At 51.8% G+C, this 26,376-nt stretch overlaps 1 protein-coding gene across 11 annotated transcripts in view; it reads left to right on the top strand.

Annotated features, from left to right (window-relative positions):
- The window catches only part of DLG4 (discs large MAGUK scaffold protein 4), an 85,441-nt gene extending 64,970 nt beyond the window's left edge, over window positions 1-20,471 (top strand). For 6 of the 11 annotated variants that reach the window (XM_056863509.1, XM_056863506.1, XM_056863512.1 and 3 more), the window contains 19 exons: window positions 4,200-4,322; window positions 5,214-5,264; window positions 5,413-5,537; window positions 8,100-8,269; window positions 8,475-8,611; window positions 9,564-9,708; window positions 10,478-10,616; window positions 11,186-11,342; window positions 11,453-11,555; window positions 12,704-12,818; window positions 13,305-13,481; window positions 13,592-13,628; window positions 14,415-14,442; window positions 14,675-14,722; window positions 16,074-16,175; window positions 16,299-16,471; window positions 18,494-18,603; window positions 18,918-19,009; window positions 20,321-20,471. In XM_056863509.1, coding sequence (XP_056719487.1) covers window positions 4,200-4,322; window positions 5,214-5,264; window positions 5,413-5,537; window positions 8,100-8,269; window positions 8,475-8,611; window positions 9,564-9,708; window positions 10,478-10,616; window positions 11,186-11,342; window positions 11,453-11,555; window positions 12,704-12,818; window positions 13,305-13,481; window positions 13,592-13,628; window positions 14,415-14,442; window positions 14,675-14,722; window positions 16,074-16,175; window positions 16,299-16,471; window positions 18,494-18,603; window positions 18,918-19,009; window positions 20,321-20,427 — 2,139 coding nt within the window. In that variant the 3' untranslated portion in view covers window positions 20,428-20,471. The remainder of the gene's footprint in view (window positions 1-4,199; window positions 4,323-5,213; window positions 5,265-5,412; window positions 5,538-8,099; window positions 8,270-8,474; window positions 8,612-9,563; window positions 9,709-10,477; window positions 10,617-11,185; window positions 11,343-11,452; window positions 11,556-12,703; window positions 12,819-13,304; window positions 13,482-13,591; window positions 13,629-14,414; window positions 14,443-14,674; window positions 14,723-16,073; window positions 16,176-16,298; window positions 16,472-18,493; window positions 18,604-18,917; window positions 19,010-20,320) is intronic. The other 5 variants (XM_056863513.1, XM_056863515.1, XM_056863508.1 and 2 more) reach the window with 1 other exon arrangement.
- Window positions 20,472-26,376: the final 5,905 nt, after the last annotated feature.

Below are 26,376 nucleotides of genomic sequence, written 5' to 3'. Positions count from 1 at the left end.
TATTCTGCCCCTAGAAAAGCTTAGATTCAGAGGTTTGCGTACGATGCACGGATGACCCTCATTTGCATATACGTGTTTGTTATGCACAATTCTGTTTATGCTAATTATGGGGAGGAGCCATGCATGATTTTGCATGATCCAATTCAGCTCCTTTTCTTTGCTTCTGAGATTTCAGCAGGCATTTGCAATGTGTTTGAAGCCTTACCTTAGGGACTAGAAGCTTGCTTCTTTTTCCTAATTAGATTTATATGATTCCTCGCTTGTGGCACATGAGTACAGCATATGTTTGTTCCTGGAAGATCCCCCTGTTGAACAAAGTGGAGGTTATCTGGACTTGGTCCGCAAATAACAAGCGCATAACACATAGCTGGCTGCAGAGCCATGCATACACATGTGGGATGCATGCGCTCTTCTGTCTGCCGAACATGCGCGTCTCCCTGCAGCCCATCCCTGGCTTCCTCAGTGCAGTCTCTCTCGCAGGCGCACAGAGGCAGCACGGAGGCCTTGAGACAAACACACACAGAGAGCATTTGACGCGGCACACGGAGACATGTGCCTCCCGAGCTTCCACAGACTTTCTCCCACACAGTCCCCTCTGCCTCCCCCTCCCACCCACTCGCAGCTGCCAACCTGGCAGAGCCCAGAGCATGGCAGTCTCTCTTCCCCCTCCCTGCTCCTGAAACGCCACGGGCCCCAGAAGAGCCCTGCCCCCCCCCATCTGCCATAACCTATGTGGGAGTCCTGTCTTCCCAGAGGGACTCCGGCATCCTGTACCCCTTTGTGCTTGCCCACTGCAATCTTCTCCAGGTGCTTGGCTTCAACCCCCAACCCCATCCACTTCCCCATAGAAGCTTCTCTTCTCTCAGAGATGGGCAAAGACCATGGGGGGGGGGCTTACTGGCAGCCTCCCCCTTCATTAGGCCTCCCTCCCCCCTCACAGAAATTCTTCTGCCTCTGTTTAAAATGGATGTCTCGTCTCTGGGAACTGTGGGGTCTTCTCAAGATGGGGGGGGGGAGATAGATTTGAGTGGTGGGGGGAGTTGAGAGTCTGGGATCCTGGCTTCTTCAGGAAGGGGGTGTCCAGGACAGCTGGGTTCCTTGGCCAGAGTGAGGTTGTGGGGAGGGGCTGCGGGCCAGAATCCCGTCCCACTCTTGGACAGACCCTGTTGGAAGAGCTCCTCCATTGCTTGGGGGTAGGGGGTCAAGGCCAGAGAGGTACATTAAGTATGCGCATTTCCCAGAGTTCCTTGCTTCCAGTTTGCCTGAGTGCTGTAGTCATAAAAATTTGAAAAGGCAAAGATTAAAATGTACCAGGGAAGCCCGGTGCCAAGGAAGCATGGCGGAATGGCCCGGCGGGCAGCCAGAGAGCTGAGCCAGCGGTGTGTGTGTGGGGTCCATCCTCAGCAAAGGAGCCGGACCTCGGGATGGGCAGGCGAGGTTGGGCCCCCTGCAGGTACCCCTCTTCCCCCCTGCCTGCCCTGGTTGAAATATTGACATGCTCGGAGTATTAATCTTTCAGGCTTGTGGAGCAGATGGAAACCCAGGGGAGAAGCAACATAAAAATAAAACATGGCGGGGAGGGCTGTGTGCAGAAGCCTTGATGCATTTCCCGTTTCCAAATGATGTCCTGCAAGGAAAGTTTGGGACCCAGGAGAGCCCCACCCCCCTTGCCTTCCGGAAGCGTTAATTCAGAAGTGCAAAATATTCATTTTAGCATTTTTTTTCTTAAAAAGACAAAGTCAGCTTCCAGATCTTATTGAGGGGTGGGGCATACAAATTTGCAATAGCTAATATGTTTCCTCTTTCCCACATAACATTTCTGCCCCATATAATGCTGCCCTGTTTTTTTTTTTTTTTGGGTGGAGGGCTTCAGTGTAAGCTCCTTGACTGATAATGCCCTCATCTTCCAAATGGAGCAGGATGAAGAACCAAGTCACTTTGGAATTGCCGAGTGGGATGACAGACAGACGGCCCATGTCTGTGACACATTTGGGAGGAGAGGGCATTGTAATTTTCTTAAAGCAGGTTCCTAGGGAGGAGGGTTTATAGGGATCCCTTTTAACAACATAATCTATTCAGAACCCTCTGGGATAAAGTGTGGGGTGAATTCAAACTAAACAGTAATAATTAGGGTTGCCAGGTCCCTCTTTGCCACCGGCGGGAGATTTTGGGAGCGGAGCCTGGGGAGGGCGGGGTTTGGGGAGGGGCTTCAATGCCATAGAGTCCACTTGCCCAAGCGGCCCTTTTCTCCCGGTGAACTGATCTCTATCAGCTGGAGATCAGTTGTAATAGCAGAAGATCTTCAGCTAATACCTGGAGGTTGGCAACCCTAGTAATAATAGTCAATTATTCAAAGCCGTTGGAGTTCACTTCTAGAGAGAAGCTAATCAGCTGCACTTCAGTGGAGTGGAGTCAGAGATTTACTCAAACCTTTAGCTTTGCAGGCCAAACTGGAGTTTGCATTCCTGTGAAGGTTGAAGGCCCTGCGCCCCCCCTGACTCCCGATCCTCTTCAAAGTCCCCCACCCCTTCTTTCCTGTGTACCCTCCTGGTTGTGAGGGATGTGGGCAGAGTTGACATGGGAAGCCACTGGTGCACCCAGAGCATCTTGAACCATGGCAATACCCAGGTTGCCACGGTAACCTTCTCCCCCGGAGGCACCGATGCTGTTTCCATGGCATTGCTGTGGTTACCGTTGTCGGGTGGATGGTGGAGGTGGGGGAATAATTCTTCCGGGGAAAAAAGAAAAAAAGGGGGGGACAGGTTGGCTGCCACTTGGACATGAAATTGTATTTTAACACCCCTGAAGAGGAGGCATAAATATCCTACTGGGGAGCAAGAGGGTGTGCGTTTTTATTTATTTCATTTTTGCTAATCTCCTTCCAAAAGCACAGTGCCCCTACGGTTGCAATATGGGATGGCAGTTTGCAAAGGCTGGGTTCCCCTCATTGCCAGTATTAAAGGTAAAGGTCCCCTGTGCAAGCACCGGGTCATTCCTGGCCCCTGGGGTGACATCACTTCCTGACGTTTACTAGGCAGACTATGGGGTGGTTTGCTATTGCCTTCCCCAGTCATCTTCCCTTTACCCCCAGCAAGCTGGGTCCTCATTTGACCGACCACGGAAGGATGGAAGGCTGAGTCGACCTTGAGCCGGCTACCTGAAACCGACTTCCGTCGGGATCGAACTCAGGTCATGAGCAGAGCTTTTGACTGCACTGCTGCAGCTGACCACTCTGCGCCACGGGGTTCCTCATTGCCAGTATTGGGTGACCTTAATTTCACCCCGCTGATCTGTCCTTGTGTGTGTGTGTGTGTGTGTGTGTGTGTGTGTGAAGTGCCATCAAGTCGCAGCCGACGCATGGTGACCCCTTTTGGGGGGTTTTCATGGCAAGAGACTAACGGGTGGTTTGCCAGTGCCTTCCTCTGCACAGCAACCCTGGTCTTCCTTGGTGGTCTCCCATCCAAATACTAACCAGGGCCGACCCTGCTTAGCTTCTGAGATCTGACGAGATCAGGCTCTGTCCTTACTCATCCCATAATCCGCATCTGTGGCCCTCTTTTCCTGCTCTGTCCATGCGTTCCGAGGAGGTAGACAGGAGAGAATAGCGGTAGGGAGGAGATTCATTTCTAAACCTGTGTTTCTAATCTGGTGTCGTTTTCCGTATCAGTACCCGAGGGAATTAACTTGGCCTTCTGGGGGTTTCTGCACATGGGTTTGTATACTTTTGGGGGGTGGGTTTGCTCCGCCTCGGGTTTGCATCTTGCCGCAAGCAAAGGGACATGATCCTCCCTCTCCCAAACTCTCTTGCTACAAGCCATGCTGCCACTCATGGGAGCTGCTCAAGGCCACATTGGTGCATCCGAAGCATTTGAGCACCTTTTTGGAATTCACTTTTCTGGATGGGCCAGAATTTCTCGTGGGCCTTGAGGTTTAATGTGCACAGCTGATGTTAAACTTTCAGAGGTACAGCCCTCTTTTGGGTGTGTCCTGTGAGAGACAGTCGAGCATGCACAGAGGGCCGTGAAAGGGCACAACCATCCCCCTCGAGTGCCCAGTTTGCTTTGGCTTGCGAGGAAGATGGGCAAAAGTTATGTTGGCCTCTTTCTTACCTGCTGGGCCCGGCTCCACCTTGCGCCTCAAAATGCTGCTGCCTTGGAACTGGCTTGCCACATAAAATTGTCTCTCTCTCTTTCCCCCAGGCCAATTCCCCACCGGTGATAGTCAACACAGATACCTTAGAAGCACCAGCTTACGTGAGTGACTCGGAAATTCAGTCCCCACCATCCTATCCGTGTCCTTCGCTGTCTTTCCTTCCTCCAAAGGTCTGCTTTCTCCTGTACTTAGCCCAACATCTTACAAAACATTTTGCCCAACAGCACCGTTGTAATATTATGGTTGTTATTATTGTTGTTATGAATGATATTTCACCTTTCTGTGGCTCTTGCATTGCTCAAAGCCCTTTGCATACGCTGTTTTGTTGTAGCACCAGCCCTGCCAGGTAGGTACATCTGCATAATGCACCCCAGGATTGGAGATCGGAGAGGATGAGAGAGAGAAACTTGCCCCAGGCGGGTTTGTGGGGATTCTGGGGGTCTTCCTGATGTATAGCCCAGCCTCTTGGCAAAAGGAGCTGATTCCACTTCCTCCTCAACCCCTCTCCTCATTTTCCCCATCTGCAGACTCAGTCTGGGCCAGAGGAAAAGATGACAGACACTTCCAGCCACACACTTGCGTATTAAGAGAAGCCATCAGAGTTCACGTGCCAGTGATGCAGACCGCACTGGGAGGAATATTTCTAATCCCTAGCTACCCTGGCTGGTTATCTATTGTATTTGTATCCCACCCTCCTCCTTAGGTGCTCAAGGCAGTTTACCCAACTCCCTTCTCCCCTAGTCTGTCCTCACAATAGCCCTGCGAGGGAGGTGAGGCTGAGAGAGAATGACTGGCCCAAAGTCACCAGCCAGCTTCACTGGCGGAGTGTAGATTGGAAAGCCGATTTCTCTAGTCCTTATCTGCTGTGGTAGCCCATGACACCATTGTGGCCTTTCCCAGGTGGCAAACAGTAGCTGCTGCGGATTCCCTGTTCTTTCCAAACGTACCCGTTGAGTTTTCTGCATCATTCTCTAATGCCCCCTCCAAGTAGCATGCCTGATTCCTCCTTCCTGGGACCCTGCATTAACTCAGGGCCCCCACCCTACTTTCTCTTGCTTTAGGTCAATGGAACAGAAGGCGAAATGGAATATGAAGAGATCACACTAGAAAGGGTAATTCCTCTGGCCGGAATCGACCTTCTTGATGGTTGGGCGGGGCGTGAGTTTTAGCTACGGTACCAGTCCAGAAGGAGGGGAAGGGGCTTCTTGGCAGAGGTTCTAACCCTGGCTTGTGGGATTGGGGTGTGGCTCTCTCTTTCAGGGTAACTCCGGCTTGGGATTCAGCATCGCTGGGGGCACCGATAACCCCCATGTTGGGGATGACCCCAGCATCTTCATTACCAAGATCATCCCCGGCGGGGCAGCAGCACAAGACGGACGGCTCAGGTATTGCAGCCCTGGAGTTCTTTTGCCACCGCTGGAGGCGTCCAACTCAGTTTTCTCAGTCAGATTCAAATCTAGTAGCACCTTCGAGACCAGAAGATTTTCGGGCTGTGAGCTTTTGAGAGTCAAAAGTCCTTTAGCCAGAGATATGATATTGTCAGATAACAGATATCTGATGAAGGGAGTTTTGACTCTTGAAAACCTATACCCTGGAAATCTTGCTGGTCTCTAAGACACTCCTGGACTCGAGTCTGGCTGTTCCACTGCCGACTAACATGGCTCCCCTCTGAAACTGTTTTCTCAGCGTCTCTGTGAGCATAAAGCATTTCCCCCCTTCCCCCCAACATGCGGGTGTTCTGGAGCTTCCGCCGCGGACTGGCTTGGTCATTGCAATCTGTGCTAATCTTGTTGCGGAAGGAAGCTGCATGGCCTGGGGCTGAGTTGGCCTCCAGGCCTCTCTAGCTGCATCCTGCTTCCCCTGTCTTTCAAGCAGCAGGGCAGAGGGGTCAGTGGTTAGAGCCCTGCTCAACATGTAGAAGGGCCCCGGGCTCAGCATCTGGCTCCTCCATCTTAGGGAACAGGTTCTGGGAAAGACCTTTCTCTGTTTGAGACCCTGGCAAGTGCTGCCGGTCAGACTGGGCAGTGTTCATGGAATCATAGAGTTGGAAGGGACCACCAGGGTCATCTAGTCCAACCCTCTGCACAATGCAGGAAATTCACAACTACCTCCCCACCCCACCCCCAGCGACCCCTACTCCATGCCCAGAAGATGGCCAAGATGCCCGCCCTCTCATCATCTGCCTAAGGTCATAGAATCAGCATTGCTGACAGATGGCCATCTAGCCTCTGCTTAAACACCTCCAGGGAAGGAGAGCTCACCACCTCCCGAGGAAGCCTGTTCCACTGAGGAACCGCTCTGTTAGAAAGTTCTTCCTTATGTCTAGACGGAAACTCTTTTGATTTAGTTTCAACCCGGTGGTTCTGGTCCGACCTTCTGGGGCAACAGAAAACAACTCGGCACCCTCCTCTACATGACAGCCCTTCAAGTACTTGAAGATGGTTATCTTCAACGAGAAGGACCACCAGTCTGACTCAGCATGCAGCCCTTCCCAAAGGGGGACTGTGGGCAGGCTTGTTTCTGCATGCCACCCTGCTGTGCCTTGCCTTCGCTTTCCAGGCAAACGCAGCAGTCTGAACTGCAGATCTCTCTTGGCCTGGGGGTGGCAGTGAGCCTCTGACCAGCTGCCCGGAAGCAGGCAGGCCCGGCTCCAGCACACAGCAGAGGCATCGCAACATCAGCCCCTGCGGTTGGCAGGCAGTGAGGAACGCTCCAGTTGGTTGGAACACCTGTGCCTTGGCCTGGTTGATGAAGCAGTGCCATCTGCCACTAGGCTGGCATTGCCAAGTTTTGGGAGTGGAGCAGGTTGGAAATGAGTGCGCCCCTCCCAGCTCAGGAATATCGAGTGTTGGAAAACAGCTGTTGGGGGTGCCAAAAGGGTCAGTTTTTTTTACCTTTGGTGGTAAAGATATTCTGGTGGGACACATTCAAAATATTAGGAGATCTATTAATTTTAAAAGTTTCAAATGATACTAAATGTGCATTATTAGGTAAGGTCCCTAGAAGCTGGAAAGCAGATAAAGATATTGGTGAGGAATCAACTTGACACAGAGTTGGGAAAAAGATAAGCTCTCCAACTCTACTGGCTGATCCCGTAAAACCTGGTTCACTCTGTTAATGAATTAAGTACCCCAAAGGTCGAGAAAATATAAATAAAAGTAAAAATCCAAGGCCCAAGGTTATATACTGTAAAAATTATGTAAGTACAAAATATGTATACATTTATTGCATGATAAAATCTAATAACACATTTTGGGCATTGCAATAGCCTACCATACGCATATAACACAGTAAGACATAAAATAACACAATTATACTCTGACCATACGTGTTTCGGCCATACAGCCTTCTTCAGTGGTCTAAACCATCAACATTCCAGACCCAAAGATATACATATATAAAAAATCTTTATGACTATGTGTGCATTGTTATCTGAAAAAAAAGATACAGAAATACAAAATAAACAATTATACTGTATGCATCAAATATATTGAAAAGTTTTAGCAATTAAGACTTAACACTTAATGAATCAAATAACAGCAACGGAAGGAGAATGGCTCTTAGAAGGATGCCCTGGAAAAGTCCCCAGGGCCTTCCTACTAGAAAATGTTGGGGGTCAGGGAGAGGGTTCAGGGGCATGCAGGGCCCAAGAAGGACTTCAGAGAAAGCGAGGGGTGGCAGGGAGAAGAGTTGTGGGCACGGAGCCTCACCCTCTTCTGCATTCCCCCCTCCCCTCGCAGGGCAAGGTTGGGGAGGGGGAGGAGGGCAGGCAGCTGTTGGGGAGTTGGGGCAGGGGAAACGGGGAAATGGAGAGGGGTGGGCTTTGCCCCTCTGTGGTCTGCCCCAGCCGCAGCTCAGATTCTCTCCCCACCCTGCCCCTTGGACGGCTCCAGCATCTGCCCCCCACTAAAGATTCCCTCCCCCTCTCTGATCTGTTTGTGGTGCAGGGTTAATGATAGCATCCTTTTCGTGAATGATGTGGACGTGCGGGAGGTGACCCACAGCACAGCCGTTGAGGCGCTCAAGGAGGCCGGCTCGATCGTGCGCCTCTATGTCATGCGCCGGAAGCCTCTCGCTGAAAAAATGATGGAAATCAAGCTGATCAAAGGGCCGAAAGGTGAGTGCGCCTGGATCTGACCCTCCCCAAAATTTTAAAATCCCAATTCAGGACTGCTAGTAACCAAATGCAGTCCTAAATAAAACTGTCTTCAACTGCCTTCTGAAAATGGAAAGTCTCCAGACGCTGCAGCCACTTCCTTCTGCCGCTTGCCAGCCCTGCCGTCTGGTGGGTGACTCCCTGGCTTCTCCCTACATCTTCACAGGTCTGGGCTTCAGCATCGCAGGAGGGGTCGGAAACCAGCACATTCCTGGGGACAACAGCATCTATGTCACCAAAATCATCGAGGGTGGTGCGGCCCACAAGGACGGGCGTTTGCAGATAGGGGACAAGATTTTGGCGGTAAGGATGGGAGGGTGGCAGCTTGGCCTGGTGCTTCCTCTAGCAGGAGCAGGAGGGAGAGTGAGGGCGCCCAGCTTTGAAAACAGGGCTCTGTGGTTTGGCCAGCCCTGTTTGGTCACCGGCAAGCCAAGAGAAGGGGGGAACGTTTCTTGCTTTGGTGCTAGGTTTCTGTTTGCGTGGATTTTTTTTAAGCTGCAGAGCTAGATTCCTCCACCTGTAGGCTTCGCCTCTGCAGGAGTTGCTTCCTCTGTATGGCTCATACAAGAAACTGGGGACCCTTCCTATCTGGGTGTTCCCGTTTTGATTGATCACCCATATTTAAGCTCTGGGAGGAAATTATCTGGTGGCCCTGGCCCTTGCTCTTCTCCCCAGCAGAGCGCGAAAGTGACTCACATCATTCTCCTGCCCTCCACAATAACCCTATAAAGTAGGTCAGGCTCAGAGGGTGTGACTGGCCAAAGGTCACACCATGAGCTTCCATGGCGAGGATTCACTTATACTGAATCAGACCCTCGGTCCATCAAAGTCAGTATTGTCTTCTCAGACTGGCAACGGCTCTCCAGGGTCTCAGGCAGGGGTCTTTCACATCACCTACTTGCCTGGATCCTTTAAATGGAGATGCTGCCGGGGATTGAACCTGGGACCTTCTGCATGCCAAGCAGATGTTCTGCCACTGAGCTAGGTCTCCCAGATCTGGGTCTGACACTTCAACCACGATACCGCGCTGGCCCTCTCAACGTTAGGGCTTGGCTTACTCATTCGAATCATCTGTTGTGGACAGTTGTGGACAGCATCCCTTGCTTCTCCCTGCACTCTGTTTGTGCACATGGTGGTTTGGGCTGTGTAAGTTGGTCTGTGTAAGTTGGTCTGCATGGATTTTGCTTTACTGCAGGCCCAGGATGGTTGGGCCAGCGAGCTGTGCGACGGACTGTCCTCCCTCTCTCCCTCCCAGGTAAACAATGTGAGCTTGGAAGACGTGATGCATGAAGACGCCGTGGCGGCTCTGAAGAACACGTACGATGTGGTCTACTTGAAGGTTGCCAAGCCTATGAATGTCTACCTGAACGACTCTTACGCCCCGCCCGACATCACTTCCTGTGAGCCACTTCCCTTCCCATCCACTGGAAATGTCTGCTTTATTGCCCAGAACTCTTTGGGAGGGGTTCTCTGCGGGTGTGTGTGGGGGGGTGCAGTCTGGGGGCATAAATGAATTTAGTGATGGGGGCTCTCGAGGAGATGTTCCTGGCATGAGTGTTCCTGCAGAAACATTGGCTTGTGTTCTCCCGCTGTGCTCAGCCAAGATGGCAGCCCTTCCTCTGATGAAAGATGGAAGCCTCCCTTTGACTGAAGGCCCCTTGGGCCGGAGGAAGGGCTCCCAGGGTGGCCGAGGGGGGCTAAAATACAAGCAAGTCAATTCATGTTTCCTTCTTTATGTTTTTTAAAGCTTAAGATTCAAGTCCAGCAGCACCTTAGAGACCAACAAGACTTTTTTTTGCAATATGAGCTTCCGAGAGTCAACGTGCTCATACTCAAAAGAAATCTGGCGGGTCTCTAAGGCCCTCCTGGACAGCTGTTCTGTTGCAGACCATCGCGGCTACCCTTTGAAACTTTTTTTTACGACATTTGCAATGCACGGGTGCTGCAGATTTTAAACGTATGAGGAAAACGGTGCAGAATGCGTCTTGTTCATAGCAGCTGACCAGGATGGATGCAAATTTGCTAACTTGCCATCACTGAAAGCACTTTTTAAGATGTCATTTTACATTCAGGTTTTGGCAAGGGGCTCCACGTTCCAAGTCTGTTGTTTCGTTTCTGCCCCTGGGTTATTCTTCCAATTCTGCTTTTAATTTTTTTTCCCCCTGACAGCCTACTCTCAGCATCTGGACAATGAAATTGGCCACCAGAGTTACCTGGGCAGTGACTATCCACAAGCCATGACCCCCACCTCCCCACGGAGGTACTCTCCCATCCCTAAGGAGCTGATGGGAGAGGAGGATATACCCAGGTAAGCTCCACCCTCCCCAGGTCTTCATCCCTCTCCCTCCCTCGGGTGGTCCAGTCTCCTGAAATCCCATCTTACCTTTGCTCATCCCAGTGCTGAATACACAGCAGCATTTCACTTGAAGCTGCCTTATACTGAATCAGACCCTTGGTCCATCAAAGCCAGTATTGTCTACTCTGGCTGGCAGCGGCTCCCCAGGGTTTCCAGCTGAGGTCTTTCCCATCACCGGCCGCCTGGTCCTTAACTGGAGATGCTGTTGGGGGTTGGACCTGGGACCTTCTGTATGTCAAGCAGATTCTCTCCCACTATGCCACGGCCCCTCGCCTCATTTCTTTCCATTGCCCAGCTACCAGGCTCCATGTGTCTGCAATGCCAACCATTCCATATCTGGCTGTTCCTGACGGTGACGGAGTCTTAGGGGATTTTGGCCTCGTGGGTCCACTCCCAAATTTCCCTTCCTTGCCGAAAGTCTAGGCAATGTGTGGCGCTGGTGTCGTTTGCAGGCTGCTCCAACTCCCAACACATCAGGAGTCGGCACCCGACTTCCCTTCGACCTTTCTTTCTCCTTGCAGGGAACCCCGTCGCATTGTCATTCACCGAGGCTCAACAGGGCTGGGCTTCAACATTGTGGGGGGTGAGGACGGCGAGGGGATTTTCATCTCCTTCATCTTGGCCGGGGGACCCGCTGACCTCAGCGGGGAGCTCCGGAAAGGGGACCAGATCCTCTCGGTAAGCAAAGTCGTCAGGTGGCTGGTCTGCAAAAGGGCAGCAAGAGAAGGCCGGCTGGCCTGCCTGCCCCACGGCTCCTCCTGAGCCCCCTGGTGCATTTCCCTCCCCAGGTCAATGGTGTGGATCTCAGGAACGCTACGCACGAGCAGGCGGCCATTGCCCTGAAGAACGCGGGCCAGACCGTCACCATTATTGCTCAGTACAAACCAGACGGTGAGTCCCAGCCCTGGGGGAGGGACCCAGCGATGGGAGGGGAGAGGCTGTGTGTGTGTTGGGGGGAAGGCCTCAGAGGGGGCTGGGAGCTCAGTCCTGCCGAGTGTGGCTGGCTGCATCCTTCCAGGGGCCACGGAAGTGGAGAGGAGAGCCAGTGTGCTGTAGCATGTAGAGTGCTAGATAATGCCTGGGGAAAGATGCAGGTTCGAATCTCCACTTGCCATCAACCTCGCTGGGTGACCCTTCTTCCTTCCAGCCCAGTCTTCCCCACAGGGCTGTTGTGAGGATAAAATGGAGGAGGCGAGAAGAGTGTCCAGCCCCTTACTTGTAGCATAAAAATGGACTAAATAAATATGCGGCCTCATTCTAGCTTAAAAAGGTAAAGGTCCCCTGTGCAAGCACCAGGTCATTCCTGACCCATGGGGTGACGTGACATCCCGACGTTTCCTAGACAGACTTTGTTTACGGGGTGGTTTGCCAGTGCCTTCCCCAGTCATCTTCCCTTTACCCCCAGCAAGCTGGGTACTCATTTGACCCACCTCGGAAGGATGGGAGGCTGAGTCAACCTTGAGCCGGCTGCCTGAAATCAACTTCTGTTGGGATCGAACTCAGGTCATGAGCAGAGCTTGGACTGCAATACTCCAGCTTACCACTCTGCGCCATGGGGCTCGTTCATTCTAGCTTAGCTGGTGCAAAAATAAGGCCTGGCTTAAAGCTGCCATTTTCAAATCAGCAAATTCAACCCAGTCTGACATGAAAGCCAGTACGATGATTTAAAAAAACCCTAATGGAATGGTGACACCAACGGGAAAACCCACCTTGCGAGGCGGGCAAGATCTTTCAGCAGTTGAAAGCTTGCTGGAGTGGAGACGTCTTGACCTGAAAAATAGTTATAGCCCCTGGGATTCCAAAAATAACCCATTGGAAAGGGCCCCATTGTGTGTGGGGGAGACTGGCAGGAGGGTTGTGGAGAGGAAGAGTTTGGGGGGGTGGAAGTGTGGGGAAGGTCATGGAGATGGACCATTGGGGGAGGCACCTGGACAGATGTAGGTCTTGTGGGGAGGCCTGGGTAGTATTTGAAGAGAAATGCACTGGGGGGCGGGCACTAAATGGTGCTGACCTTCCTGTCCTGTGCCCCCCGCCACCAGAGTACAGCCGCTTTGAAGCCAAGATCCATGACCTCCGGGAGCAGCTAATGAACAGCAGTTTGGGCTCAGGGACGGCGTCACTGCGAAGCAACCCCAAAAGGGGGTTCTACATCCGGTGAGATTCCCCCCACCCACCCCTCCTCCTCCTCCTCCTCCTTGGCCTGCCTCTGCCCGCTCTTGAAGGCTCTGAGTCGAAACCTGCAGCCCTGAAAAGTAGACAGAAAACCTGGCCGTGGCCACAGCTGTTGACCGAACCCTCTTAGCTGAATGAGAGACTAGATGGCCATCTGTCAGCAATGCTGATTCTATGACCTTAGGCAGATCATGAGAGGGAGGGCACCTGGGCCATCTTTCTGGGCAAGGAGTAAGGGGTCACTGGGGGTGTGGGGGGGGGAGGTCGTTGTGAAATTCCTGCATTGTGCAGGGGGTTGGACTAGAGGACCCTGGTGGTCCCTTCCAACTATAAGATTCTATGATTCTATGAATTTTGGAAACCCAAAGTTTAGCTTCAAAAGGAAGGCTTTTATGGGGGAGGGAGAGATCACAAGGAGCTCTGAGGCTGGACTCTTGGGGTCACTGTCTCTCCCCCCCCTCCCCACAGGGCGCTCTTCGACTACGACAAGACCAAGGACTGCGGCTTCCTCAGCCAGGCCCTGAGCTTCCATTTTGGCGACGTCTTGCACGTGATCGACGCCTCGGATGAGGAGTGGTGGCAGGCGCGGCGTGTCCATCCGGACGGGGACAGCGACGAAATCGGCTTCATCCCCAGCAAGAGACGGTAACGGGAGGAAGGCCAGCGCGTGGTGTGGAGGGGGAAGGCAGCCTGTGTGCATCTCCTGCGGGGGCTGCGCACCTGTCCCTCTCTCACCATCCTGCGTCTTTTTTCAGGGTCGAACGACGAGAATGGACGCGGCTAAAAGCAAAGGTACCCTATGGTGTTTGCCCCGGCAGATGGAAAAAGCAGATCTGTGTGTGTTTGTGCATGCATATGTGCATTTGTGTTTGAACGAAAGAGTCATCATTCCCACACAAGGGGTCCCTGCTTGCATTCCGCTGTGCGCACAGGGTCGTCCTTCTTGAGCATGCATCTGTGGAGAACACGGAGCTATGTGCTCCGAGGAACAGGCCTGCTTCCTATGTTGGGATGGATGGGGTAGCCGTGGGATGGGTAAGAAGGCCAGGAAAGCCCCCCCAACCACCAGATTGAGGCAGCGCAGGGTCCCTTCTGCTGCGCCCTCCTCTGATGAGAGAGAACATTTTTGACTGAGAAAGACTTTCTCTGTTGGAGCAGCTTTTGGCAGAAGGGAGTCGTGGGATCCAGCCCCATATATCTGAAGTTCTGTACCAAGGAAAGCTGGATTCTGTGAGCGGCGTGTATTACGCAAATGAAGCCCACCTTTTTCTTTGCATGGATGTGTTTTGCTGCAACGCATCATGGGGAGAGACCAAGACCCAGGAAGTTCTCAACCCCAGCCCTGGCCAACGTCTCTTGGCACCCCTGACCTTTCCCTAGTTCTTCATGCCAGGCTCCTTGCCTCAAGCCCCCCCGTCTCCTTCCTATGCCTGTTCGTGTCCCTGTCCTTCCTCGCAGGGAGACCTTTATGGGCCTGGCTTGCTGACTGGCTCTTCTCTGTTTGCCTCTTTCCCGCCTCTGGTCTAGCTGCTGCCTCCTTGCTTTCTGTTCTTCATTCTTGCTTTCTTTCCCCTCCAGGATCGGGTGCCAGGATCGGGCTCTCAAGGTGCGTGTCTTTCCCCTCTACACTTGCCCTTTTGCGGGGGAGGTCTTCCCATATCTATCTCTTTCTTCCTGCCACTCTTGCAATCTCTGCTGCCCCCACGTCCTGCTTCCACATAGCTCCCCCCGGGTTGCCTGGCCATTCAGGAGAGAGAGGATGGGGTGGGGGCCCATGCCTTGAGATCATCCTGGACAGGAAGAGGGTGACTGTTCTGTTCTCCGCCCCCCACCCCCAGGTCGAGAAGATGCAGTCCTGAGCTACGAGACGGTCGTGCAAATGGAAGGTAAGGACACCCCCAGATCCTTTAATCCCTCCCCCCAAAAAACAGAGCTGGTACTGTCTGGTATTTAAGAGCAGTGGTTTGGAGCAGTGGACTCTGATCTAGAGAACCGGGTTTGATTCCCCACTCCTCCATATGAAGCCAGCTGGGTGACTTTGGGCTTGTCACAGTTCTCTCTGAACTCTCTCAGCCCCACCTACCTCACAAGGTACCTGTTGTGAGGGGGAAGGGAAAGTGATTGTAAGCTGGTTTGATTCTTCCTTAAGTGGTAGAGAAAGTCAGCATATAAAAAACCAACTCTTCTCCTTCAATGTAAGAAGAAAAATCATATAACCGGCTTTAGGCGATGGATCAGGACAAGTGAATCATGCAAGAGAGGGCGTGCTCAGTGGTCAATTTTTCTGCTTTTACCAAACAGAAAAACCTAAGAACCATAACAAAGCTTTGGTTTAGTGAGGAAGTGAAAGAGAAGTGATTAGCCAAAAAAAAAGTTGGTATAAAATCACCCACAATCACTCAATCGATGCAAATGCCTTTTGGGGTAGCTTTGGGCACCTGAACGCTCTGGCGCAGGAAAGGGCTGTGGTCCAGGTCGCCAGTTCAGATCTGGCCTCTGCCACAAACTTTGGAGCAGGCCGGAGGCAGGCCACACTATCTCAGCACCACCCTTTGGAGGGATGAGAATGCTGACCAACCTACCCCATAGGGCTGTTGTAAAGACTGACGAAGTGTGTGTAGGGCACTTTGAACACTGGAAGTGTCAATATGCATCAGCGGCAACAATATGGACAGGCCCAGACTCTCCTAGCCCTGCCAATTTTTTGGTAGGCCCATTTCTCCGCTTTAAAATTATTTGCCAGATTTAATTTTCAGAAATTTCTCAGTTGCGCCTTCTGCTCTTGTCTGGTGTCTAATCTGGTTTGTCCGCAAAGCAGTCCCTGAACCCTCATCTCTGACCATCCTCCTAGTTGGGTTTCCCCTGTGGAACGTGGGCTCCTCTCCCTGTGGTCCCCAGTCCCATCCTGTTCTCCCCTCTTACTTTAATATTAAGCGTCAGGGACAGTTCTGTGCAACTTGGAAGCTGGCCCTAATGGAGGTATTGTGTATGCCAGGACCTGGCGACCAGGCTCAGTGGTAGAGCATTTGCTTGGCATTCAGAAGGTCCCAGGTTCAGTCCCCTTTTCTGCCTGAGACCCTGGAGAGCCGCTGCCGGTCTGAGTAAACAAGACTGACTGATGGACTGAGGGTCTGATTCAGTATAAAGCAGCTTCGTTGTTTCTGCGTCCCGGTTTGGTACCATTTTCTGATAGCCGAGGGGAGGGGCTCACGTTGTGTCTCTGCTATGTCTCCTCAGTGCACTACGCCCGGCCCATCATTATCTTGGGCCCCACGAAGGACCGAGTGAACGACGACCTCCTCTCGGAGTTCCCGGACAAATTTGGCTCCTGTGTCCCACGTGAGTCTGATGTTGGGGGGGAGGGTTCCTTCCTGGGATAAATGTGGGGGGAGGGAATTTGTTACAGGGGGAGGCTTTAGGAGGGGGGTTGACTTTTACGATGGCTCCCCCTTCCCCCCGTAGACACCACGCGACCCAAACGGGAGTATGAGGTGGACGGCCGGGACTATCATTTTGTGGCCTCGCGGGAGAAGATGGAGAAGGACATCCAGAGCCACAAGTTCATCGAGGCCGGCCAGTACAACAGCCACCTGTACGGGACCAGCGTCCAGTCAGTGCGCGAGGTGGCTGAGCAGGTAATGGCGGAGAGAATACGCTCAGGGAGCCGGCAGAGGGAACGCGGAGAGGGTGGGGAAGAGCACAGAAGAGCCTTCTGGACCAGCCCATCCAGTCCAGCCTCCCTTCTCACATAGGGGCCAATCAGTTCTTCTGGAGGGCCAAAAACAGGGCAGAGAGGCCGAGGCCCTCTCCTGAGGTTGCCTCCTGGCACTAGGATTCTGAGGGTTGCATTAGGAGAAGGCCTCAGTCTCTCTACCCTGTTTTTGGACCTCCAGAGGAAGGAGTTGGCTGCCAGGGGCCTAAAGGATGCTGGTCTATATAAGAACATAAGGAAAGCCCTGCTGGATCAGACCAAGGCCCATCAAGCCCAGCAGTCTGTTCACACAGTGGCCAACCAGGTGCCTCCAGGAAGCCCCCAAACAAGACGACTGCATTATCCTGCCTGTGTTCCACAGCATGCTCCTCTGATCCTGGAGAGATCAAAGTCCTAGATCAGAGTCCTAGATAGACTTTCATTGGTCTGATCCAGCAGGGCTCTTCTGATGTCCTTATGATCTTAACAGACGCCCCCCCCCCCCCGCCGAATCGGGGACGATTCAGATCAAAGCATTGGGCAACTCGATCAGAAGAGAGGATTTCTGTATGGGATCGGAGAGCAGACAAATACTCCCTGCCTCCAGCATCTGGTTGGGATCTTGAGAGCAGGGCGCCATTGCTGGAATGCCAAACCCCACAAACAGGGCTGCTCCAAGGTCTTTTGTTGCCCTTTAGCTTCGTGCCACACTGCTGCCCACTGAGCCCAGGCTGTCTGCCAGCAGCACCAGTTGGGGGCGGGGCAATGCCCCCTGCTTGCTTCTGACCACGAGCCCCGCAGTGCTTATGTACCCCCCTTGCAAGGGTGGTGTGGGTAGAGGACCAGCCTTCCCTCAGGGCTGCCTCTCCCTTCCCCGCTTCCCGGAGTCCCTCAGTGGCAGGAGGTGGCTGACCAAAGGTTGCTCTAAGCAACCAAGTCCTATGAAGAAAGGTTGAAGGAGCTGGGTATGTTTAGCCTGAAGAGGAGAAGACTGAGAGGGGACATGAGAACCATCTTCAAGTACTTGAAGGGCTGTCCTAGAGAGGAGGGTGCCGAGTTGTTTTCTGTTGCCCCAGAAGGGTCGGACCAGAACCAACGGGTTGAAATTAAATCAAAAGAGTTTCCATCTAGACATTTTGAAGAACTCTCTAACGGTTAGAGCGGTTCTTCAGTAGAACAGGCTTCCTCAGGAGGTGGTAAGCGCTCCTTCCCTGGAGGTTTTTAAGCAGAGGCTAGGAGCCCCATGGCGCAGAGTGGTCAGCTGCAGTACTGCAGTCAAAAGCTCTGCTCACAAGGTGAGTTCGATCCCGACGGAAGTCGGTTTCAGGTAGCCGGCTCAAGGTCGACTCAGCCTTCCATCCTTCCATGGTTGGTCAAATGAGGACCCAGCTTGCTGGGGGTAAAGGGAAGATGACTGGGGAAGGCACTGGCAAACCACCCCATAAACAAAGTCTGCCTAGTAAACGTCGGGATGTGACGTCACCCCATGGGTTAGGAATGCCCCGGTGCTTGCACAGGAGACCTTTACCTTTAGATGGCCATAGGGTCGCCATGAGTCAGAAGCGACTTGACGGAACTTAACACACAGAGATGGCCATCTGTCAGCAATGCTGATTCTATGACCTTAAGCGGATCATGAGAGGGAGGGCACCTTGACCATCTTCTGGGCATGGAGTAGGGGTCGCTGGGGGTGTGAGGGGGAGATGGTTGTGAATTTCCTGCATTGTGCAGGGGGTTGGACTAGATGACCCTGTTGGTCCCTTCCAACTCTATGATTCTATGAACCTTCGTGGTCTCCAGGTACGTTCTTTCTATGGGGGGGATTTGAAAGTATGAAGAGAGGAATCTGGGTGTGTTTGCCGGGAGAAGGAAGGCAGTGACGGCACATCCCTGATGGGGGCAAAGAAGAAGCCGGGCGCTGCAGGTGGACTCTCCTCCTCAACTGCTTTCTGACCCCACCCCACAGGGCAAACACTGCATCTTGGACGTGTCAGCCAACGCCGTCCGGCGGCTTCAGGCAGCTCAGCTTCACCCCATTGCCATCTTCATCCGGCCCCGATCCCTTGAGAATGTTCTGTGAGTGGCTGGGATGCGGGAGGGCAGAATGTGCATGGGGGGGGCTGCTTATCCACCTGGAGCCCTGGATGTTCCGGCGGGGGAGGGTTTAGATGTGGTTGGAACATGCTAGGGTGAGATGGGGTGCCAATGAATGGAGGCGTGCACCAATTTAGCAACTTAAGGGGTGGGCAGCCTTGGGCGGCAGTGGGGGTATTCCCCCCTGCGAGGTATATTGCTGGATGTGGGAATGTCCTTCCAGAACTGTGGGGGGGGGGTGCAGGGAGAATACTTTGGGGGCTGCACAGACTGATCGTCACACACCCCCTCCACAGAGAAATAAACAAGCGGATAACGGAGGAGCAGGCGCGGAAGGCCTTTGACAGAGCTACGAAGCTGGAGCAGGAGTTCACAGAGTGCTTCTCAGGTGGGTCCGGCCCCCCCGCCCCGGCCTCCTCTGGCAACTCAAGCGTTACGCTTGCTCAGCACCCAAAGCTGAAGCAGCACCAAGGAAGAATTTTCTGTCTCTCCCCTTCGCTCTTTTACATTCTGCACCTCTGCATTTACACCGGACTAGAGCCAAATTCAGTGCAGAATTCAGGTCCTCCAAATCACAACCATTATTATTCCTTAAAACCAATGTTTCTAGGTCTAAGGGCCCATGTGATTCAGTGGCTAAAACGTCAGACTAGGATCTGCGAGAACCAGGTTTGATTCTCCACTCTGCTGTGGAAGCTTGCTGGGAGACCTTGGGCCAGTCACACACTCTCAGCCTAACCTACCTCACAGGGTTGTTGGGATGATAAAATGGAGGAGGGGAGAGCGATGTAGGCTGAGAGTTTGGGTCCCCAGTAGAAAGAAAGGCAGGATATAAAGAAAGTAAATAAAATAAATTAATAAAATAGGTCTTTAGGATCTGGCAGTGTTTAAAAGCACATGAGACTTTGGTGCCCAGTGGAGTCCCTTACGCTGCCCTCTAAGCAGCATTACATTTGCATAAATCATGCAAGTATCAGGGAGTTGATGCTGGAGTCGAGTCTAGGAGCAACTTAAGAGACCAACAAGGTTTTCAGGGTATGAGCTCCCTTCATCAGACACCAACAAAGAAAACTTTAACTCTCAAAAGATTCTATCCCAAAAAGCTTGACTCTCCAAAGCTTCCCCAAAAGTCTTGATTCTTGAAAGCTTATACCCCGAAAATCTTGACTCTCAAAACCTTTTACTCTCAAAAGCTTATACACCGAAAATCTTGATTCTCGAAAGCTTATACCCCGAAAATCTTGATTCTTGAAAGCTTATACCCTGAAAATCTTGACTCTCAAAACCTTTTACTCTCAAAAGCTTATACCCCGAAAATCTTGATTCTCGAAAGCTTATACCCTGAAAATCTTGATTCTCAAAAACGTATACCCTGAAAATCTTGATTCTCGAAAGCTTATACCCCGAAAATCTTGACTCTCAAAACCTTTTACTCTCAAAAGCTCATACCTCGAAAATCTTGATTCTTGTAACCTTTAACTCTGGAAAGCTTATACCCCAAAAATCTTGTTGGTTTCTAAGGTGCTCCTGCACTCAAATCTAGTTGTTCTTGTGCAAGTATGTTGAATTAGAATGAGTTGTGCTGACCGTATAGATAGTGAAGCCCCACCAAAAGGGCCACTGTCCCACCATCTTGCCTCTCTGGCCACCCTTTGAGCTGCCAGCCCCACTCCCAGCCTCCCTTCTCTTCTCTCCGCAGCCATTGTAGAAGGAGACAGCTTCGAGGAGATCTACCACAAGATCAAAAGAATCATAGAGGAGCTGTCCGGCCCTTACATCTGGATCCCTGCTCGCGAGAGACTTTAAAGAGCTACAAACTGATTTTTCCGGAAGGGATCGCGAAAAAGAAATGAACCACCGACTCGATGATAGAGCAGTCTCTGGAGAGAGGGGGCTGCCTCTGTCTCTTGCCACTGAACTTAGCTGTTTGGTTAATATTTTGGGGGTGGGTGGGGGTGTCTGGGGACGGGCTTCTTTCGTTTCTTCTTAATATTATTCTCTTTTTTTTCTTTTCTTTTCTTTTTCTTCTTGCGTGATCCAGCCGCCCCAACCTGGTCCCAGTTTCGAACACTCCCTTTTTAAAAAAATTCTGCAGCAGAGGGGAGGGGGGTCTCCATCCTCAACAGCGCTAGCGCATGCGTGCTGTAATTTCGGGGGCAGGTGGTGGCAGGAGGAGCAGCGGGGGGGCCTGTTTCTTCTATTCCGATGTCTTTTGTTTTATAAGGCAGTGAGGTGGACATATGCTGTGCAGATAATGAATCGGAGAAAGACCGAGAGTAAAGCTAGGGGTTGGGAAATACATAGAGATATATTTTTAATGAAACCTTTCTGCAGTCAGAAGCCACTTTACCTTCTATGGGGGGGCAACCAGAACCCCACTTTGCAGTGAATTATGACCGGGACAAAGTTTGGCAAGCAGCGATGGCCGCCTCTTTGACTTTGGTGAGATCCCCAAAGAAGCAAAAAGGGCCAGAGTGGGGTGCAATTTAAAAGGGACCTCAGCAGAGAGAGAAAATGTGAAACAAATCCTCTACACGTTTGCTTTTTAAAGCGCTAGGAGACACTTAGTCCCTTCCCTGGGAAGGAAAAAAAGTGTTTATTTCTCTCTCTGTTTTTGGCAGAGTTTGTGATTCAAACAAGCACAGATCTGGGACTGGGGGTTAGTCAGAAGATCTTGCTTGCAAGTAGAGCCCTGTTGACTTGGGGATACATAAGATATATATATATAATTATATTTTATTATTTATTATGATGATGATTCTTTTCCCGTTCAATTTCCTCTATTTTTTTTCTCTATTTTTTTTCTCTTCAGTGCATGAAGGTTATTTGTGGCTTCAAAACTTAAACAGAGAGGATGACAAACAGAAAAGAAATTTAACCATTTGCTGATCTAGCAATCTATATTTTTCTTTCCAGGAAAGGGAAAAAGGGAAAGGGAGGAGGGAGAGGAGAAAAAAAAGAGAGAAGATAAAAAAAGAGTTTTTTCAATGTCCTGTGACTATTTTTGGGGTCATATCAAGTATTTTGGTGCGGCTGTATGTGATGTATGAAAAAAAAAAAGAAATACCAAGGAGGAAAAGGGGGCGGGAAAATATATTTCGGAGGGACTGATTTACTTTCACGTTTGAAGACTTTAATTTCCAGATCTAATGGATTATTATTTTTTGTATATAAAGACGAAAAAAGGATGGACTCGGGGGCTGGAGACATTTTGCCCCCCACCGCCCCCACCACTGACGCTCCAGCCGTCCTGGCCCCCCGCAAGAGACACATTTCCCCACCACTTCAGCCAAATGGATTGGGGCAGGGAGGAATGCGCGGAAGAGAAAGATCAGTTGCATTTTCTAAAGAAGACATTTTGGTAGCTGCTGGGAACGAGAGACTTCCCTCTGGTGGATTGAGCTAAGAAACTCAACTCCCAGTTGGGACTGCATTCTCTACACCCGTCTTCCCCCCGCCCCACAACAACAACAACAACAAAAACAGACCAAGTTTCTAGTTTTCACCATCATAGGAGCAAAATGTTGGAGGAAGGAGTTTAAAATCTTAATATTTAGAAAGCAACATCTTGGCCTGGTCTCAGGTCTGAACCTGGATGTGGAAGGGTTTCCCTGGGGCCCCCCACATGTGACTCAGCTGCTCTTTAGAGAAGCATCCAGCCCAGTAGAGCTCCCCCATCAGGCAACATATATTTATTTATTTCCTTACATTTATATCCCGCCCTCGTTCCCGGCGAATCGGGCTCAGAGCGGGTTTAGAGAAGGAGGGAGAGATGCAGAAGGGTGCCCTTCCCCCTGCAAAACCCAGGCGATGTGCAGCTGATTTTGCTGGCCTCCCCTGGCCTCCACCATGCTTAGGTGGCAATTCATGTGCAGGCCAAGAGGTCTGTGGCAAAGGGGGAGACATTTTTGCCCTGGGCCTGTAAGGGGAGGGCACTGTGTCAAAGCCAGATGGGGCACTGATAGGATCACGTCTGCTTGGCCACAGCCAGGGGCCCTTCCGCAATCTGAGCAGGTGTCCAGGAGAAGGCAGAGCTTGAACTCCTGGGTTCTTTAGGAGGGACCAGAGGCCGGGGTCTCTTCTGCCTGGCCCCTCCCGAGGTTCTGCACTTGAGAGGTGCCTCCCGTTCTGCTGACTCGTCAAGGGCTTTTTCGTAACTGACAGAATCCTACCCCACCCCACCCCACCCAGTGTTTTGGCATGGATGAGGTGGTGGGTCAAACCCCCAAGGGCCCCGCTTCTCTCTGCCGAGGCATCAGAAGAACCAGGATGCGGTCAGAGGCTGTTTCTTGCCGGGGGCCACAAGAGGTTGGTTTGTTGGGGGTGGGTGGGTGCGGGGATGGGTGGGGAGATAAAAGAGAGTATTTTGCATAGAAATATTATCGCCTTCGGCAAAAGAATAATTAAAAACCAATGAAAACCCACTTGCTTGTCCGACTCTGTCCTTCTCTGGTAGGGTGGGGGTTGGAGACTGGGGAAGAAAGGCCAGAGGAGGGCAGGGGCCGGCACAGATTTCACCTTGGCTGTCTTCCCGGGAGCAGCTCCCTCGGGCTAGTCACAGCTCTCTCAGCCCCAACTACCTCACTGTTGAGGGGAGGGGAAGGGAAGGTGATTGTAAGCCAGTTTGATCCTTAAGTGGTAGAGAAAGTCGGCGTATAAAAACCAACTCTTCTTCTTGTGTCCAACCAACTTCTGTGATGCGCAGAGATTCTTTTTAGGAGATGTGATATGAAGTTGTTGCTGGTTGGATTTCGCAGTGTCTCCCTTTCCTCTTCATTTTATATATTTATATTGTCAACATTTAAAAGCGCGATCACATTTAATTTAGTTAGGAACAATAGGGAGCATTGCACTTGAAATAACGAGGGCCAGCCTTAAGTTCTGTTTGTGGAATGGAATTCTGGATCTCCTCCTTCCGCCTTGCACGTAACACTCCTAGGCGTCAAGGGCCACTCCGGCAGCAGCCAGGATCCCTGGATCCACAGCAATCCATTTGCCATTTTGATTTGTTTTTAAGTACCATGTGGCCTATGTTTTTAAATTAAAGTCAATTCCAGAATCCTCAACATGGCGTCCACCGACACCTTTCCTGGCACCCGCCAAGTGTTTTTGGAAAGTGGGTGGGGCTTTTGCCTAGCAAGGCTTCTGATTGACCGATGGAGATTTGATTGGCCATGCAGATTTTTAACGTCCCTTTGGTAGCAGCTGCCACCACAGCACAAGGATCGTCACTGTGATTGAAGGTCAGCTGCAGCAGCCATTTTGCGGCTGTGCCCATCACATGCAGGTTAGCTTCTGAGATTGGGCCAACCTGGCCCATGCAGGTCAGGGCAGAGACAAACAGATGGTTTGCCATCACCTGCCTCTGTGTAGCATCCCTGGACTTCCTTTGCAGTCTCCCATCCAAGCACTGACCAAGGCAAGCCCTGCTTAGCTTCCACGATCTGACGAGAGCGGGCTAGCCTGGGTCACCCACATGCTCTGCTGCCCACCAAATCAAGTCCCCGATTCAACATGTTTGCCATGGGCCCTGAGATGCTCTGGAGAAAGGTGGGTATACAAACGTTTTAAATAATGAAGCATCCGTCCAGTTTAGCTCCAAAGCCGGCTGGACCCTTGGTGTACCCTCTGGCAGGGCCAGCGCTGGCAGTAAGGGGGAGAGTTGTGTTCTCCCTGCGAGGCAGAGCAGACCTTGGTATAAACCTCCTTGCCGGTGGGCTAGAAACTGGGGAACCCAGGCAAAGATGCCTGGAGGACTTGTTATGGGTAACGGAGAGCCGGTTAGCAAACAAGATGCACCCTCCCCCAGGCCTGCACTGCTGGACATTGGTGCCACGATCCAGCCTGCAGCACTGCCCAGCTGGCTGCAATGCAGGGCAGGGCCAGGAGGTGGCTGGACCTGCCTGGCCACGAAGGCCGGGAGTCCTAATGAGGAGTGGGCACCCACCTGCATGCACCAACACCCCAAACTGCGGGGAGGGGGCCCACCATGTCCGTTCCATGGCACCTCTCAGGCAGCAGCTCTGGGGAAAGGGTGTTTTCTGCTGGCAGAGGAGACTGGTCAGGGCCAGGTGGACCACAGAGCCTGACTCTGCCTAGTGTTTCAGGCACACCCCTCTGTTGCATTTCAGGAGCTCTGGAGGGCTTCTGCGCACTGAGAGAGAGCCACACGGGCAGGTGGCCTTTCCGAAAGTCCAAGTTCACTGCTGTCTCAGCGGAGAGACATTTTGTGTGGTTTGGGGGTGTTTGTTTGAGGGTGGGACTGGAACCCGTTCAACTATAAGAGTCAGCTCAGGCGGAAACGGAGGAGGGACGCCAGGCATTTCTGTTTTTTTGGAAAGTTCTGAATGTGACTGTTCCCCGGAAAGAACGAGCCAGTGTTGACAGTGCAAAGATCACCCAGGGGTGATGGCGCTGGCGTAAAAGGACAGGAGAGTCGGCCGACGGAGGTTTGGAGCCCGGCGCTACAAGCAAGAGGTAACCTCCGCATTCTAAAGGGTCCCCACATTTCTGCTCCTCATGGCCTTGTGTTCCCACACATATGGAAATTGGGGGGAATCTCCTTGTGAAAGCCACAAGAGGTCAGCCATCTAGTCGTTGGCTTGGAACAACTTGAGGATGAAATGTCCGCCCATTCATCTGGCAGCAAGTCAGGAAGGGAATTGTTTGTTGATCAAATCTGGCTTTATTCCAGAGAAGGCACCATGTTGGTCTCTTCTAGCAAGCAAACAACAGAGAATCCAGTGGCGCCTTCAAAAGACTAAGCAATCTGTGAGCCTAGTTTGACAGGTGTTAGGGGGATAGGGTTGCCAACTCTGGGCTGGGAAATACCTGGAGATTTGGGGGTGGAGCCTGGGGAGGGTGAGGTTGGGGAAGGGGAGAGACCTCAACAGGGTATAATGCCATAGAGCACACCCTCCAAAGCAGCCATTTTCTCCAGGGGAACTGGTTTCTGCTGTCTGGAGACCAGTAGCAGTTCTGGGAGATCTCCAGGCCCCACCTGGAGGTTGGCAAGCCTAGGTTGCATGTGCGTAGGTACAAAGCTGCAGGAGAGGCCATTGGTCCAGTCCAGATAGAGTCTTACTGTGCTTTATGGTTACAGGAGTGGCACAAAGACAGGTGAACGGCCCCCTTCTCTTTTTTTTAAAGGCCTTTGTTCCCCAGGGTTTCTACGCGAAAATTCAGAAAAACACGCGCAGTGGATCAGGAGTCATGTTGCAGGAACATAATCTACTTTGCGGAAAGTACCTGGCTTTTTTTTTTCCAGAGAACAACAAAACATCCCAGCCCACATACACAAAAAAACCTTTTTTAAAAACAGCTTCTCTGAGCTTTTCAGGCTTAGGAAGGGCCAGCCATGGAAGACGTGCTAAGAAAGAACTACTTTTTTTCAGCAAGGAGGGGGCCAGGACAAGCATTTTGGAGTATGGGGGGCTAAATTAGGAAGAAGATTCTTGGTGGCAGACTAGGAGGCAGCCTGATCTGACCTCAAGAACACCATCCAGCGGGTGAGCATGTCTTCTGCGCAAGGCCTTTGCAGGAGCAGTTTTTCTTGTGCTGCTTCTGCTCATTTCAGCGGAGCTTGTGCAAGAGAACCTCCCCACTAGAAAGAATGCCAAGAGAGTGGAAAAGACCAGCCTAAAACCAATTGGAAGTCTGGCCACAATCCTCCCACCTTCTGAGCACATCCAGGCTAGACCACTATAACGTGTTTTACAGGGACTTGCCCTTGAAGACTATTCAGTAATTTCATTT

The sequence above is a fragment of the Euleptes europaea genome, chromosome 18 (assembly GCF_029931775.1).
Source record: "Euleptes europaea isolate rEulEur1 chromosome 18, rEulEur1.hap1, whole genome shotgun sequence".
Classification (NCBI taxonomy): domain Eukaryota; kingdom Metazoa; phylum Chordata; class Lepidosauria; order Squamata; family Sphaerodactylidae; genus Euleptes; species Euleptes europaea.
This window is presented reverse-complemented; position numbering and strand designations above follow the sequence as displayed.